The sequence below is a fragment of the Antedon bifida genome, chromosome 2 (assembly GCF_963402885.1).
Source record: "Antedon bifida chromosome 2, ecAntBifi1.1, whole genome shotgun sequence".
Classification (NCBI taxonomy): Eukaryota; Metazoa; Echinodermata; class Crinoidea; order Comatulida; family Antedonidae; genus Antedon; species Antedon bifida.
In genome coordinates this window covers 30212649-30229917 of record NC_136227.1, presented here as the reverse complement: position 1 = coordinate 30229917, position 17269 = coordinate 30212649, and the positions used below count along the sequence as shown (strand labels likewise).

The window sequence follows — 17269 nt, the reverse complement described above, 5'->3', positions numbered from 1 at the left end:
ATCATTCAACTCATGGCATTATTTGTACCATTACTCATAAACATTCATTATTTGTATAATATTATATTTGAGATAAACACAATGATATTTACTTGTGAGTAGATATTTCTTCAATTATCTCAATATCGGAAACTTATGTCAGTACTGCCTTTCTTTACCATTTATTACTGAAAAATATAATAAATAATATAAATGAAAGCACTCCGAGAGAAAGATACATTGTTTTGTTTTAGGTATTATCTTTACCTACATGGTTCAAATCCTGCTGGGGCTTACAATTTGTTTAAATAATTTTGATTACAAACACAGTGGCGGATCTAGCGAAGGGCGTACCACTAAGCAGGTCGGCATCCTTTATCACTCCCATATTGTAGAGTAGCGGTACGTCCGATGATCAATCACAGTCAATGAAAAGAGTTGATGAAGCAACATGTTCAGTTTTCAAGTGCTAAAATTCTATATATAAATTGCAGTAATGACTTTAACTATATTGCAATCAAAGGTCAACGCAATTCAACGCAACTACTTACTACTAGTACTACCGGCCATCTACTACTTGCCGCAGCTCAATGTTAATTAGATTAAGTGGACATTTACATTGACATGCCAGTGAACGTATGACGTAACAACCTTGGAATCTCTATAGTATCTCTTGTCCGTGGTGCTATTACACCGCGCTTGACCGGTGGAAGTACACATGCTTAGGTCAGGCTAAATTAGTAGCTTAGATCCTTAATTTTCTGAACAAAGGCTGGTGTCCTAGTGATAAAACCCAGGCCATGACCTGTATTTTTAAAAGCTTTATTTAAAATAACCAATACAAATCAATAATTCACAGTTTCCAAATATAATTTGACTGACATTCACGTTACTACATTTTCAGAAAATCATTGCAACATTCTCTCGGCCATGACTTTTGTAGTGTTAAGATGTCATACATCCACTGGTAATCATGTCAGAGAGTGAACGTCAAAATGCTACTAAACAAATGCTCAAATTTGCCAGTCAATGTACCACTCGTCTATATAAAAATACTATAGTATTTATAGTTGTCCTCTGGATCTATTTCAAATAATGAACGTTTTTTAACCAGTATACCATTGTATTTATTTAAACTCTCAAATTTGGACCTGTAAACATAATTGTCTTGGTCTTCATCCATCTTTTTCGATTCTTGCACAAAGATTATATCTTGTGAGATACTTTTTGTTAGATTTAAAGCAGAACTTATTCTTCTTGTCTATATTAAATGTATTTATTGTTTAAAAAAAGCTGAAATCACTGATTTTACACCCACATGTTTTAATGTTTTATATTTTTAGTATTTACATACAATGCTTTCAGCTTTTGCTGCTTTTTGTATTATATTTTTATGAATGAAATAAATAAATAAACTTTTGAACTCGTCACTTTGCCGAGTTAGTTATCCTCATGACATCATACGTTAGAATATTGTGCACAGAAAAATGATTATGCCATTATGACCTGAAGAAAATGAATTGTTAGTGTGCTCTCTATTTTTTGTCGAATATATACAGTATACACTATATACTTATACATACTACATACAGTGTAGCATAGGTGAGATTACGGGACCCGCCTTTTATTCCAATTTTTAACATGATGACGTCATCAAAATGAAACATAAAGATAGCAATTTCGGAAGGAAATTATCTGAGCAACAACATATTAACATGTTGAAGAAATGTGGATGTGTAGAATATGGATGTGCGCTCTTTTTTAATGTGATGAACTATGATGCAAAAGATGAAAACTCAAATTGTATAAATCAACGTGTTCTTATGACTTCATTTTAAGTTGAAATGATTTCAATCTTTTTTAAAATCATTGGAAAGACTGTCAAAATAAAATTAAAGTGAAAAAAATATGTTCTTTATTCTCCGATACTCCGTACGCGTAAAAAAGAGAATTTTTGACATACAAAATGTCATGATTCGCGTAGAAAGTTGAAGAAATTATTTTTTCTCATTTTAAAATTTTAAATGCGCGTCATTTTTACTCCATAGAAAGTTGACCCTTGATATGAATTAAATTGTCAATACAAAATGACTTTCGGTTTTTATCTATGATCAATCATTGAAATTCATAAAATCGCGCGTAAGTCGCATTGCGCAACTCTGACGTCATTTAAAAATAGGAGGTGCAGAATTTCATGTAAACGTTGATATGTTAACACAAAGTTACGAAATGTTTACACTTTTTAGAGAAACGCGATTCACAAAAAAGGATAAAACAGAAAAAAAAAAGAAGATGATGATGATCTCATACAATCACAAGAAGTTACAGGTATCCGCCAAGATGCGGATAACTAATAAATATTGTTATATATATTTATTGTTATAAACATGATTAGGAAAATTCCATCATACAGCAGCACCACTGACAGATCATTGAATAGTAAAAACAACATTGTGTCTAAGATACTATACATTGAACAATAAAAATAGGAGGTAAATATTCTCTCTATTCAACGAATAAAAAAGTTCATTAAAGCACATTTACTATAGCCTAGATAGATGATTTAGTAAGATACAAAAAAATCAAGAGAAAAACTGTCTAATTCTGTTCTTTCTTAATGCTTCAACTACTTGTATCGTTGTTCCCATTACTTAAAGATGTATTGTCCCTTTGACTAATTCCAAAAACATTTTTTTAAAAATATTTCGAAAAAAAGTGGGTAATTTTGAAGTATTATAATAGTTATTAACTTTCACCAAAAATTAGTCGAAAAAAAAATCATTTAACTGAAATACAGACGTTTTTTTGTTCAAAAATAACTTTGAATTCCAGTCAAAGTTTTCGATCAAAACATATCTCATAATGCAACGCGCTTGTTTGGCTACTCTGTATGCATAATCATAAAACTTTCTCGCAATCTGTGTGAAAACACTTTCTCTTTGTAAACAATCCTAATTAGCATCATGCATAATGCATACTCATGGTTTGAAATCTTTGTTTACTTTCACTCGCGACAATTTTCCAGACGAAATGTAATCAAATTAATTTACCTGTTAATTACATAAACTTGTTGTTTTTGGCTCAAATTTTCGACTTAAAGTGAATAACTAGTGCTTTTTTTGGTGGTAATTGATTCCATATCAGTCTCCAAAAATGAATTTAGTGTAGACACTGAGTGCCATTTTTTTATGTTATTATTATTATTATTGACACAGGGATGCGATTCCCTTCACCACACACAGCCAGCCAGAGATTTTTTTTTTAAATCACATTTCTGTTACGTAGAAATAATACCAAACAGCACATAATGCATAATAAACAAATTCCAAAGACTCAGGGGTGTTATAATACACATTGCAAAACATAATGCATAACAATAATATGAAATATTGCAATCAATATAATTACTCATTTGGGAACTATCTGTTTTAACAAAACTGATAGATAATTTCTTGAAATGAAGTAAACACCACAATTTGATGTGTTGTACGGAGTCTGGTCACCTCACCTGAATTATGTGTAAGTAAATCATCAAATGTTTCCAAAACTAGATATGCTGATGTATTTATCATCTATGGAACTCCTCCCTCTGTTTTCAGTTCAAGATCATCATGCAATACTCGCCAATCAACGTGCAGTAAACATCAATTGTTATTCTGTATACACCAATCGTTGTGCATTACACAGGTGGATAGACATAATAAACAGGCTTTTTGAGTCCAGGTGTTTCTGTTAAAAGGTGTCCGCACAGGAAAGTTCCGCTGTATTCCAAATGCAATGGGAAAAGCAAAAACAGGTTTTAGGCCAAACAATGTTATAATATGATTACATTGGTAATCAATAATGAAAACTATAGATAATTTATCACTTACAAAATAATACTAATATTGTACACTGGTAAAATAATCCATTGTAGATTTGAGCGTGAGAACATGACATAGTCACACATTTCGACAATTATGGGTTTTATTCAATCAGTAACATACACACCCATGGTTGTCAATATCCTCTCTACTATCATGGTTATGTGTATTTCTAACACATATTTACCACGTCTATACTATAGTTGATGCTGATCGATGTGTTTGTTTTTGTAATCCTTCAATGCTATCAGCAAAATGTGATAAACTAGTTGTCAACATCACTTTCCACTTTCTAATTCAAATTCTGGAATTTACACCCTCTCAGCTTAAGCTCTGTCTACACTACCAAACTTTCACAAAAAAGTGTAATGTGCCCAAATATGGTAGTGATATGCCCAAATATGGTAGTGATATGCCCAAATATGGTAGTGATATGATGTTATCATGTTCATTTATAGGCACATCACATTTTTTTGTCATATAAAGTTTGATAGTGTAGTCAGAGCTTTGGGATTAACCTTAATAAAACAGAATATAAGAATTTATAGGAATATTTACAAATATAATATAATAAAAATATAATCAAAGCCAATCTGTTTAACTATTTAAATTTTCATCAAACATATTGTTAACAAAGAAATAAAGTCTACTATAATAATAAGTATAATGATTATATTATATACCATACCATAGATATAACCTAGACATCTGATTACTAGTATCTGCTTCACTGAACTACTGATCATCTGATCATCAATTTCAGGTTTTACTGCCCTCAACTTCTCTCATCATAAATTACACTATTTGTTATGCATTCTGTATGCTTGTGTCCTCCATGATTCCTTTTTTCTGTGATGGTCAGTTTTCTTTTTTTTTTCTTTTTTCTTTATTCCTGTATTTACTTTAGAGAGGCCTTTACCATAAAAGTGCGTTGAATATGGCTAGCAATGATGTATTTTGTTTGCTACAAAATGTGTTTCCTATCTATATTTTGTCTTTCTGATGTCTATATTATAATTGTTTTGTGATATTTTTTGTTAATTAGGTAGTTAAATATAGTGAAAGAAAAAAAATTGTTTTTTTTGCTTAATTAAAAGAAGTAATATGTTATAATGGAGTGGAGGTGTAGCTTCGGGAGTAGAGCTGTAGTTTGGTGGTTCAGATGCTTGGCTACCAATCCTAGGGTCCTGTGTTCAGATGCCATGACAGAACAACTGCACTCTCAAAGACTTTGTTTGTGTAGAGCGAAGTATATGTTTGTCTTTGTTTATAGGGGAGGCCGCTTTCTTAGCCATGATGCCAAAAATATCATTAGTATACACGATGGTAACATTATAAAGAACCTACATTGTTGTATAATAACAAGAAGTAATGTAATTTTTATAAAGATGATTATGATGATGATAACTAAGATAGTGATAATGATGACAATGATGATATAGATACACATCTTAGGGTATATAATCATTGTCATCATCATCATTATCTTAGTTATATATTGTAACAATGAATAAGCTAATTATCTATGTAAACCATGGAGAATGAAGTTGTTGCCAACTTATTTCTCCATGATGTAAACCAAATGATATTTACAAGAATAATTTGTGTAACATTTCCATTAAAAAAAAAAATAAAATAACATATTTACTTTAATTTGTCAAAATGTCTTTTTTATGAAAAATTATAGTCATTATACACAATTAATTAAAAAATACTGGACAATATAATAATATAATGTATGAAAATTAATAAAATTAACACAATTCAACACTTAAATCCAATATTTTAATATGTTTATAATATTGTAAAATGTTTTTTTTAATAAAAGTGTACTAAACAGTTTATTGAAGGAAAATAATATACTATATACAGAAACTTTATTGCCCTTGCATAAAAACAATCATATTTGCTTAACACTATTTATATATTAGATGGTAATACTAGAACAGAACATTGATACAAAATAATATGTGTAAAAACAGTGAATTAGAATATTTACAATTTACAAACAATTAAAATTAAGCCAATTAACAATCACTATTTCTATAAAGAAAACTGTCAACTATTGTAACAAAGTCAAATGTTCACTACGGTACTACCAATCTTTCTTATACTAAAGCTCTGTCTACAGTATGATATACCCAAATATGGTAGTGATGACATCATCATCATCATGTCTATGGGCACATCACATTTTTTGTGTGTAGACAGAGCTTTACAGAGATTCTAGGTATCTGATTGGTTAAAGCTTGTTTGAGATAACTGTTTTACTGCCCTCAACTTCTCTCATCACCAATTACATTTTTTTCAGTAATAATATGATTTTTTCTCTGATGGTCTGTGATTAATTTTAGAATTCATGAATTGCTATAAAGTTTGTTACTTGTATATGGTCTGCCACCAATGATAACTGTTGATTTGCTAATTTGAAGTTTATTAAAATCTTTTCTTTTTGCTTCTGGTGCTACATCAGCTTATTTGTCTTCTTCTCTAATACCCCTTGGATTAAATATTTATTTGCCATGCCATAAAAATACGATGAATTCTTTCAAAAATACTGTGCATTGGCGGTCTTCCTCCACCCCTTTCACTTTATCGTCATAAAACGTGTCTTTTTTTACCAATGCCTTTAATTTTATGCCTCCAATTATGAATGATAACTTTCTTTTATCTTCTGAGGCAAGATTTGGTTAATTTCTTGACAGCATATGATATTAGAGTCGAGAGCTTTTATTACCTTTTCATAGTCATCTTTCACATCTTGTATCTGTTGCCTCCAAGGATCATGATCGGACATTATAATCAAGTGTCTAAAATAATGTGTTCACCCAATTATGCTCTAAATGGTATGATTTGTGAATGGGTAGATTTCATAGTTTAAATATCATCATGCAATTTTTGTTTTAAAAAGCAATACACTATTTCATAAAACATACATCATAGAAAAACTTATTTCCGATAATATAATGACTAAAATTATTGTTAAAACACATAACGGTAGAAATAATTAATTTTATCTTGTGATTTTTGTTATGATGTTGATTATACATTATCGTTCAATATATTTATTTGTATTAAGAGGTCCTGTTTGAAATGAATTAAAGGCACAATAACTTTTTTTAAATACAAAATATATAGTTAATGCAATAGGCCAATAAACTATGCTAGCATGTGACCATTAATGCGTAACTTCACCAATATTGACCTTGATCTAATTTGCTTAGACAGATAATTTGTTTTTCATTTTACAAAAAAAATTGGTGGTGCACGTAGGCATGATTATTCTGACACCATGTATTTGTTGGTTTATTTGTTATAAATAAAGCTCTACAATTATCGTTAGTTTACTTGTTCTTTATTCGTTGTGTACATGTGCTCTTACTGTAACATGGAATTATGGGATGTCCCAAAGGTAGACTGTAGATGGCAGTAGACATATTAAGATGATCATCAACAGTGCCTACATACAGACTACTTTTTAAAAATGTATCTATGTAATGAAAAATATTTCATTTTGATTTGTATGAACTAGTCCGGCCTGTTGTTTTCAATATAGACTGGGACTTAATCAGGTAGTCATAAGAACAAAAATACTAGGCCCACTAAGAATCTTTTTGTCAACCATGTTTAAAAAATGACCTTTTAATTGAGATAATAAGTTAAATTGTCTATATTTTCTTGTCAATTTTCAATTTCAATTTAATTTTTTTATTTCCATAATATAATAACATACAGGATAATAAATACAATCATAATACTTTAATACTGATTTTATAGTTACTTCCTACTTTAGATTTGTAATATAACAATAACATTATCCTCTTCTTAACATGTGTCTACTAATGATATGATTGTTGTGCCATGTGGTTTTAAGTTACGCCCTTCTTTAAATTTAAGAGTGTAATATAGCAGTATAAGATCCACTTGACTTCTGTCCTTATCTTTCTACCGATTTTTTATTTGATAGAACCAATATTGAACTTGACTATACTGTGTATATATCACTGTTAGACGATTATTTGATCCAGAATTTGTTTTCAGTCATTCTTCTCTCTAAATTCTCTTCTCTCTATTAATATCATTACCATCTTTACAAATTAGTGAAGTGATTTTTTAAACCAATATATTATCTGATCCAGAATTTGTTTTCAGTCATTCTTCTCTCTAAATTCTCTTCTCTCTATTAATATCATTACCATCTTTACAAATTAGTGAAGTGATTTTTAAATCAATATATTATCTGATCCAGAATTTGTTTTCGCTTCCGGTAAGTAGCTGCTCACTGCATGGTTTCTGCGCATGATATTTTGCAACATTGAAAATCAGGACCTTCTACTTTTCCAGACATTTGTAATGTATTTATATTTTATTCAAATTATTTTAGATCTTCTCTTGGTTTGGTAGAAATTGTATTCTCTCCAAAGAGAGAAAGCTTTCATGGTATTGTTCAAACTCGATTGGATAGCGACTCTTTAACATTCTCGGCGTGGTACGGCGGAACAGCACTAGTCCTCAATTGTACGCACGCGCACCAGAGATCAATATATATATATATACTGTAATCTGTACTATATATATATATATATATATATATATAAATCATACTGTAAATTATAGAAACAGTGCTCATATTCGGAACATGATCTCATAATCGCGTCGAGCATAGCTCATTGGCGAAAGTTCCGTATTTTTTAGTTGTATGAAAAAATGTCTCTGGCGGGATTCGAACCTGCAACCTCTCGCTTACAGGGCGAGTATCATACCACTAGACCACAGAGCCATGTATGGTATTATCACAGATTTTCACCCACCAGATACATTCTCTCATACAACAAACGCCCTCACAATCAGTGGAGGCTTAACAAGTCAGAATAAATTCCAACTTTAATTCGCAACGGTTTTTTAAATAATATTGTGTATATGTAAATCAATGATGTTGCGTAGCACTGTGTAAATTATATATAAATCATACTGTAAATTATAGAAACAGTGCTCATATTCGGAACATGATCTCATAATCGCGTCGAGCATAGCTCATTGGCGAAAGTTCCGTATTTTTTAGTTGTATGAAAAAATGTCTCTGGCGGGATTCGAACCTGCAACCTCTCGCTTACAGGGCGAGTATCATACCACTAGACCACAGAGCCATGTATGGTATTATCACAGATTTTCACCCACCAGATACATTCTCTCATACAACAAACGCCCTCACAATCAGTGGAGGCTTAACAAGTCAGAATAAATTCCAACTTTAATTCGCAACGGTTTTTTAAATAATATTGTGTATATGTAAATCAATGATGTTGCGTAGCACTGTGTAAATTATATATAAATCATACTGTAAATTATAGAAACAGTGCTCATATACGGAACTTTCGCCAATGAGCTATGCTCGACGCGATTATGAGATCATGTTCCGAATATGAGCACTGTTTCTATAATTTACAGTATGATTTATATATAATTTACACAGTGCTACGCAACATCATTGATTTACATATATATATATATATATATATATACACATCAGGCAAAGAACATTAATTCTAAACCGCCCGGTGACATACTGAAATTTAATTAATTAATTTGAAACGATAAAGATGAGGAAATCTGTGAGAATGAGAAAAAGTCGCCCCAACCGAGACTCGAACTCGGACCGTCTGCTTGATATGCAGTTGTCCTAACCATTAGACCACTGGGGCTGTCATGGTATTGTTCAAACTCGATTGGATAGCGACTCTTTAACACTCTCGGCGTGGTACGGCGGAACAGCACTAGTCCTCAATTGTACGCACGCGCACCAGAGATCAATATATATATATATACTGTAATCTATGAAAATCATTTATTAATAATTTATTAAAAATCAACTTACAAAGTGCTATATTTGTAAAATATGCCCAATATGACTGGTAAATGTACTGTTAAACCACCTGATAATACTATCCCTATAACAATATTCATTTATATACATTCAATTCCATATACTATTACCATAATAAAAATGCTGATTGAGAAATATATAGTTCTAAATTTATTGTTTTAAATTTCTGTTATATTTGACACATTGTTACCTTCTGTGCTCTATATATATCTGATAGTTGAACATTTAATAATTGAAACAAACATAATTTCCTAGAATCAACTATGTTTCATTCAGACTCAGATGTTTCGGTCTCAGTATGCTTGTTCACAAATGAGGCACAGCAACATTATACTGTCTTTCAAAACCTCCCCGACTCCTAGTAGAAGTCATACCATTGCTAACGATCTTCCATTTTTTCATTTCATTCATTTATTCAATATTCAATAAATATTCAATAAAAATTCTCCACACATAATATTAAAAATACATAAAATAATAATAATTATATTAACACGTACGATAATGATTAATGAAAACATAGTATGTGTGGAAGGAAGCCTATACAGTATAAGTTTAAAACTTTACGCCAAGGCTCCCAGAAAAAGTAACAAAAAAGTTGGGAAGGAAAAGATACAAAATACAATATATCCTTTAAAAAAAAGGAAGGTAAAAAAGAAGAAGCAAAAAACACAGGACAGTCGAAGATATTCAGGCAAGCATATTAAATGAAAAAGGTAATTTTCAAAGAATGCAATACCGAAGATGTAGTTTAAAAAAATGTATAAGGAGTTTTAGTCGCCATATACCGAGATCAGGACATTTTTAAGGTTGTATTTAAAACTAGAAATTGATGGTTTGTTTGTGAGAGATAATGGAAGTAAGTGCTAAGATTGGGATTTGCTATATCTCTTAACAACTGTGTCACTCAGTGTTTTAAGCTCAAAATTTTTACTGCTCATATCGTTTCTAATGTAAAGTAAATTAAGTTGATGTCTACCAATACGTCTTTTAAGATCATTGTACTGTATAAGCAATTTAAAGTATATTATACATTACACATCATAGAGTGATCATAGCCCTCTGATTGATTGAAACTTTAAAATGTTATGTTGTTTTCTGCTTGGGTATAATATAATAAAATCTTCTATAACGTATTTTATTTACCTAATGAAAATTCTGCTCTTTTCATGGAATGAGTAAGATTTAATCTTCATCATCACTTTCTTTCTCGAATTCAAGACTTGATTCACTTGATCCACTTGATTCACTTGAACCAGTATTATATTTTTTTTTATGTCTCCTAAAGTCCTCTTCATCCACTAAGTCGTCTTCAAAAGAATCATTTTCAGATATATTGCAATAATTATTGTTCTCCCACGTCCCATGGATATCAGCATTCTTTGATTCCTCAGTGGTGGTATCAGCAATCTTTAATTGCTCAGTGGTATCAGCAATCTTCTGATCCCTGACATCAGCATTCTTTGATTTCTCAGTGGTATCAGCATTCTTCTTCGCAGCTTTTTGATCAAATTTTCCTGATTTATTTACAGATGTCTCTCTACTAGCCATGTTTATTATTATTATTACAACAGTTTTTTATGAGTTTAATTCAATTATATTTCATTAACTGAAAATTGTTTAAGTTGTTGTTGTTCAAACCAAGCAACCATTGATTTTTTTAATTTCTTGATACCCTTGAAATCTATCCTATAATAAAAAAAAAACAATAAGGATTATAAAAATAGATACATACTTTGTGATAAATTATAAAGACTAAAAGGTACGCTCGCTTCGCTCACGTACAATCTAGGTCGTGCCCACAGATGGTTCTCGAATACATAGTAATTTCAGCGTTAAAAAACTGGCGACTTCAAAATAATGTACATGCAGGACAATAATACATGTCGTTTACAGGAGCGAATAAATAGACACGGTGATTTATGTACTCAACTAAAATTAGCACCCTGGGAATTACTTCCGAAAGAGAAACTTGTCACAAAATAAGACCAATTGTTTTGAAACAACAAACTGAATTTGTGTTTTTTTATGCAACATGAGGGTTGAGGGATGGGGAAGAGGATGGGTGCAAAGACGAACAATTTTTAAATATATTCTTTATCCATTTAGTAACGAAATATTAATTTTTTAGTTTTTATGTTTTACAAATAATATACCACTAAACCATGGAGGTATTTATACGTCCATGACTAAACACAGTAAAACATTGCTATTTTTAAAACATTTTTACAAAGTATTAAAATACTTTGTTGAAACTGTCACCGTATAGTCGATTGAAATAGTACAGTACATGTAACGATACATCACTAATACGATGTTAATATGTTTTGTACAGTAATTACATTATTATTTAATATAAACGTTCAGAAGGAACTGTCAGTAATAAAGTAAACACCTCTATTCGGGGGAAATCGTAAATTCACTTTAATCGTCAATAAATAATTATCTAACTCAACTTAATTAGTAGGTCTAATGGTTTTCAATTATTTCTTAGAGCCAATTCATACTTAAGTTGGTTCCTAACCACCAAAGTTGTTCTGCGTTTAGGGCATGTGATCCTTTGTACTGTAGGCCTGTCCTCTACTGGCTTTACAACGCTACTCATGCCAGTGAGGGGGAGGGTGGTGATTTAACTGCAATAATAAAGATGATTGTACATGATAGACAGCGACTGGAAAGGCTAGCTCATTATCCATTAAAAAAACACCTATATCCAACCTCTGCAGCACAGATTGGATAAAATGGATCGAATTTCTGTTATGACTGTACAGTACTGGTCTTTACGACGCCTGGGGGAATAGACACTTGTGGAACAGAGATTGAAATGTTCCATTCATCGCAAATCAATACATTTGTATAAACGTATATTAAATCTATCAAAATAGTATTTTTTAAAGAAAATCGGCCTGTCTTCAACATTATGATACTGTACTCGAGCTGTTCAACCGGTTTTCAGCTATTAAAAACAATTATCGTAGGAGGAGATAGGAAAATGCGAAGCATCCTTGTATTATTGTGTGCAGGTATTTTTCATGAGGACATCTATTAGACAGTGTATACCACGATCGGAAAACACCCCTATTTGGGGCAAATCGTTGAACCTAAATTTGTTTTAATTGTCAATATTTAATTATCTAACTAAATTTAATTAGTAAACAGGGTTACATCAGGTGGTTAAAATCAGTACCGAGATTCTAACCAACTTTATATACCATCGAGTAAATATTCTAGAAATAACGCGCGATTTACCGAATTTTGTCCTAATAAATGCCCATCCACATATATTTATACATATATCTACAATTTTTTTACCACTTTTCATATCTAGGGGAATTTTTTTTATTATAAATGTTACCATATTACAACTAAAAAATTAAACACCTCTCTCAAATAAGCACTTCCCTCGAAAAAGAACGCAGACAGACTAGGAAATTGGACTAGCCTAGCCTAGCCTAAACCTAAAATACAAATTTGAGAGGATAGCCATGATCCTCTCGCGTGGGTTATAAGCTAATTGAGCCTAGAGCATGGCTGGAGGTATACACAAGCATAAAATATTTCAACAATAATACAAATAATCTGAATCAAATTAAATTTATAAAATTGACTTACATGAAAGCTTTTTTAGCTAACTGATGGATAATTAAATAAAGTCTATGTAGATAACAACACGATAGTCTGATAGGTTGTATGGCGTCTGGTTACTACACCTTAATTATATGTATCTCATCAATTACTGATGTATTTATCAAATATGGAACTCCTCCCCCTGCATGCAGTATACACCAATCACTATGCGTTAAACACTATTGTTATTCAGTACACACTAAACGTACAGTATGCACAAGCATAAAATATTTCAATATAAATAATCTGAATCAATACAATTTATAAAAATTACTTACATGAAAGCCTTTTTAGCTAACTGATGGATAATTTCTTGAAATGAAGTTGTTCTAGTGGTCTATGTAGATATTAACAACACGATAGTCTGATAAGTATGGCGTCTGGTCACCACACCTTAAATATATGTATCTCATCATCAATTGCCGATGTATTTAACATCTCCTCCCCCTGCATGCAGTATACACCAATCACTATGCGTTAAACACTATTGTTATTCAGTACACACCAATCGTCGTACCTTACACACCCATTTGTTGCACATTACAACCAGTCATTGCAGTACTGTATGTATATCAATCATGCAGTAGGCACCAATCACTGCAGTACACATCAATCGTGCATTACAACCAATCACAGTACACATCAGTTGTGCAGTATGCACGCGCAATTTATACAGCCACCTATCAAATCAAATAATCCATGATTAAGTGACTGTAAAAGTTAAAAAAAAAAAGAAAAAGTTTAGATCATCAGTAGGATTTCAATTTGCATTGTTTTTTTTGTTAATCAGATTAAATTTCATCCCATCAATAATTAGAATTCCACAATTTAGTGGTCAGGAGTGGTTCCTTTATTCCTAATGTAAACAATTTATTAAGAGTACTGTATGATATATGAAATGGCTATGTGTATACATTGTTCTAGTCAGATACACACATATTAATTTTATAAAATTCTAGGTTAATTAATAATAATATACCAGAAAACTGTATTAAAATAATTTTTCTTACAATAACTCTATATCTATAGATCAATCAATAATAAATTTTATTTCTCAAATAAAAACAAAAGTACAGATAACATTTTCTAAAATAATACATAATAAATGAGAAAAGGGGTGCCCCACTGGAAGCTAAGCTTTAAAATGTGGGGTCCAGGCAACAAATTTAGTAAGGTAAGAAACAAAAAACAGTATGATAATGAACAAAAAAGGTATTTAACTTAACGATTGCAGTTATAATTTAACTTAAAACAGATATAGTATTAACTTCAAACAATAATAGTAGAAACAAGGTATTCATGTAATTTGAACTTAAAACAAGATATAACATTAATAATTTTGAGTTCTTCTGGTAGAAAAATTTATGTTTTGGGTCCTGAAAAGTTATTTTAATTATGAACTGAACTAAAAGTTTGAAAATAAGTATCAAAAGCTCTGAGCAGTTGATTATGTTTGAATTTAAACATAAATAAAGCAACATTTCTTGTGAGTAAGTCATAAATATTAAGTGTATTAGATAAAGCAAAAAGAGGAGCAGAATGGTGGAGGTAATGCACATTATAAACTGATCTTAAAGCTCTTATTTTGCAAAATATAAATACAGTTTAAATTAATTTTAAAGTAAAGTAAAGCCCCCAAAAAAGTGATTTATAAATTAATAGTAAAACGGAGGAAGGCAAGGCATGTTTAAGTTTATTGAGAACACCGACCACTCATGATAGTTTTAATGAAATTGTATTAATATGAAAAATAAAAGATAAGTATTCATCAATAAAAATGCCAAGAAATGTTGTTGCTTTTGTTTTTTCAATTTCACTGATGCTGTAATATTATTTAGGAATGTTGGAGGAGATTGGTTTATTTACTGAGCGAAAAATAATAAATGTTGTCTTTTTAATATTTAACGATAGCTTATTAGATTTTAACTAGTTTGCAAGTTCTCGATTCATTAAATGAATAGCTTGGTATCACCTGCAAACATAACAATTTCAGCACCATTGCTTGTATAATTTAAATCATTAATAAATAACAGAAATAAAGGCGGACCAAGGATGGATCCCTGTGGCACACCACACGAAACTGGCCGCAGTTCAGAGGCAATATCCAGTCATGGTAACAAAAATGAAATGAAACATCATAATGTTTGATTTTAAGAATGGCAAAAATTAATTGAAAGAACTAGTGTTATATATATAATGTTTTTTTGAAGTTGTACATTATCTAATACGGTATGTAGTTTTAAATCAATTTAATCTCCCTTTTTAAAAGGTTTAAATATTTTTCATTTTGCACTAAAAAAAAATTTTTGTGGTATCTTTGAAATAGTAAAAGATGATCATTGTTTTGGAGTTGAACGTCCGTTAGTAATTATTCTGAATCAGAATTGACAGAATTGATTCTACTAAGAGACTACAGCTGTATGTTACACATTTAATGTTGGTTTTACACATTACAATAAATAAGTTTGAAATGCATAAAAGGTATTATAATTCTATTATGTTTATGCAGCCTAGCTAGCTTAGAACCATCGTTACATTGAACTTCTAATAATACGTAGTTTCAAATATCAATTTAGAAATTTGTTGATTATTTGACAAAATTTATTCTACTGAGAGATTCTACAGGTGACACATTGCTATCATTTTGTAACCCATTTTATTCTATTGTGTATACACAGCCTGTTTAGCCCCTTAATCATTACTATTTCTTTCATTCATTAAAAAAAATTTAAATATTGATATCAAATGATGAGAACATGCACACAGGTGTCACTGAGTTTTGTTATGTTAACCAGCAGTAACGTACATGGTGGTATATAATATTTTCAATTTCCTATATCATTACTTGTAGTTTTATTTATCTTCTGTTTACATATTTATTTTTGTGAGTTGTAAGGTGTTGATTGGTTAGTGGATAATCAAATTTCACTATATTATTATTTTTAATGTAATAATAATATAATTGTTAGCGCCTTCAAGTTGATACTCCCCTTCTTAGAGATCTGTTTGAAGTAGTTTTTGACTCTGTAAATTAACATTGTTGAAATACAGAATTAATTTACTGTCTAAAAGTTTGAATTGTCACTTCTATTACATTTGAATCTGTCGCATCTTCTAGTCTGGAATAAAATGTTGACCTATGGAAAAGTAGTTGCTAACGAGAGGCTCAGCTAATAGAGGGCTAAACACTTGATGCTCTTTATGTCCGCTGAGGAACTATTTAATTTGTTTTTGGTTAGCCACTTGTTGGAGGTAAATTTGTCTTACAAAATATTGAAAATTTTTAATGAAAATGTGTTTTAATCATGTTTTCTGCTAACGGGAGGTGGATAGACATGATAAACAGGATTTTGAGAGTCCATTTCAAGAGGTGTTTCTGTTAAAACGTGTCCGCACAGGAAAGTTCCGCTGTAGCATGGTATTTGTGTTTCGAACACATATTTACCACGTCTATACTATAGTTGATGCTGATCGATGTGTTTGTTTTTGTAATCTGTCAATGCTGTCAGCAAAATGTGCTAAACTAGTTGTCAACATCACTCTACACATCCTAATTCAAATTCTGGAATTTACACCCTCTCAGCTTAAGCTCTGTCTACACTATCAAACTAGTTTGACCAAAAAAGTGTGATGTGCCCAAATATGGTAGTGATATGATGTCATCATAGTCATATATGGGCACATCACATTTTTTTGTCACATAAAGTTAGGTAGTGTAAACAGAGCTTTAGAATTAACCTGAGTAAAATAAAATATAAGAATTTATAGGAATGTTTACAGTGTGTATAATCAAAGCCAAACTAATCACTGTTTAACTATTTAAATTTTCATTAAACATATAGTGCAAACAAAAAAATAAAAACTAAAATAAGCAGTATAATATCATAGATACTATTTATATTCCACATATTTAACC

The 17269-nt window shown here is 30.7% G+C and overlaps 2 protein-coding genes across 3 annotated transcripts in view; both read right to left on the bottom strand.

Moving 5' to 3' along the window:
* Positions 1-17269, bottom strand: part of LOC144834507 (voltage-gated hydrogen channel 1-like) — a 46924-nt gene that overhangs the window by 9012 nt on the left and 20643 nt on the right. The gene's annotated exons all lie outside the window — the stretch shown is intronic.
* Positions 9919-13370, bottom strand: LOC144836185 (uncharacterized). Its single transcript, XM_078691420.1, has 2 exons — positions 13339-13370; positions 9919-11415 (listed from the first exon to the last, which is right to left on the bottom strand). The coding sequence occupies exon 2, from the start codon at positions 11275-11277 to the stop codon at positions 10912-10914; it is 366 nt and encodes a 121-aa protein (XP_078547546.1). The 5' UTR covers positions 11278-11415; positions 13339-13370; the 3' UTR covers positions 9919-10911.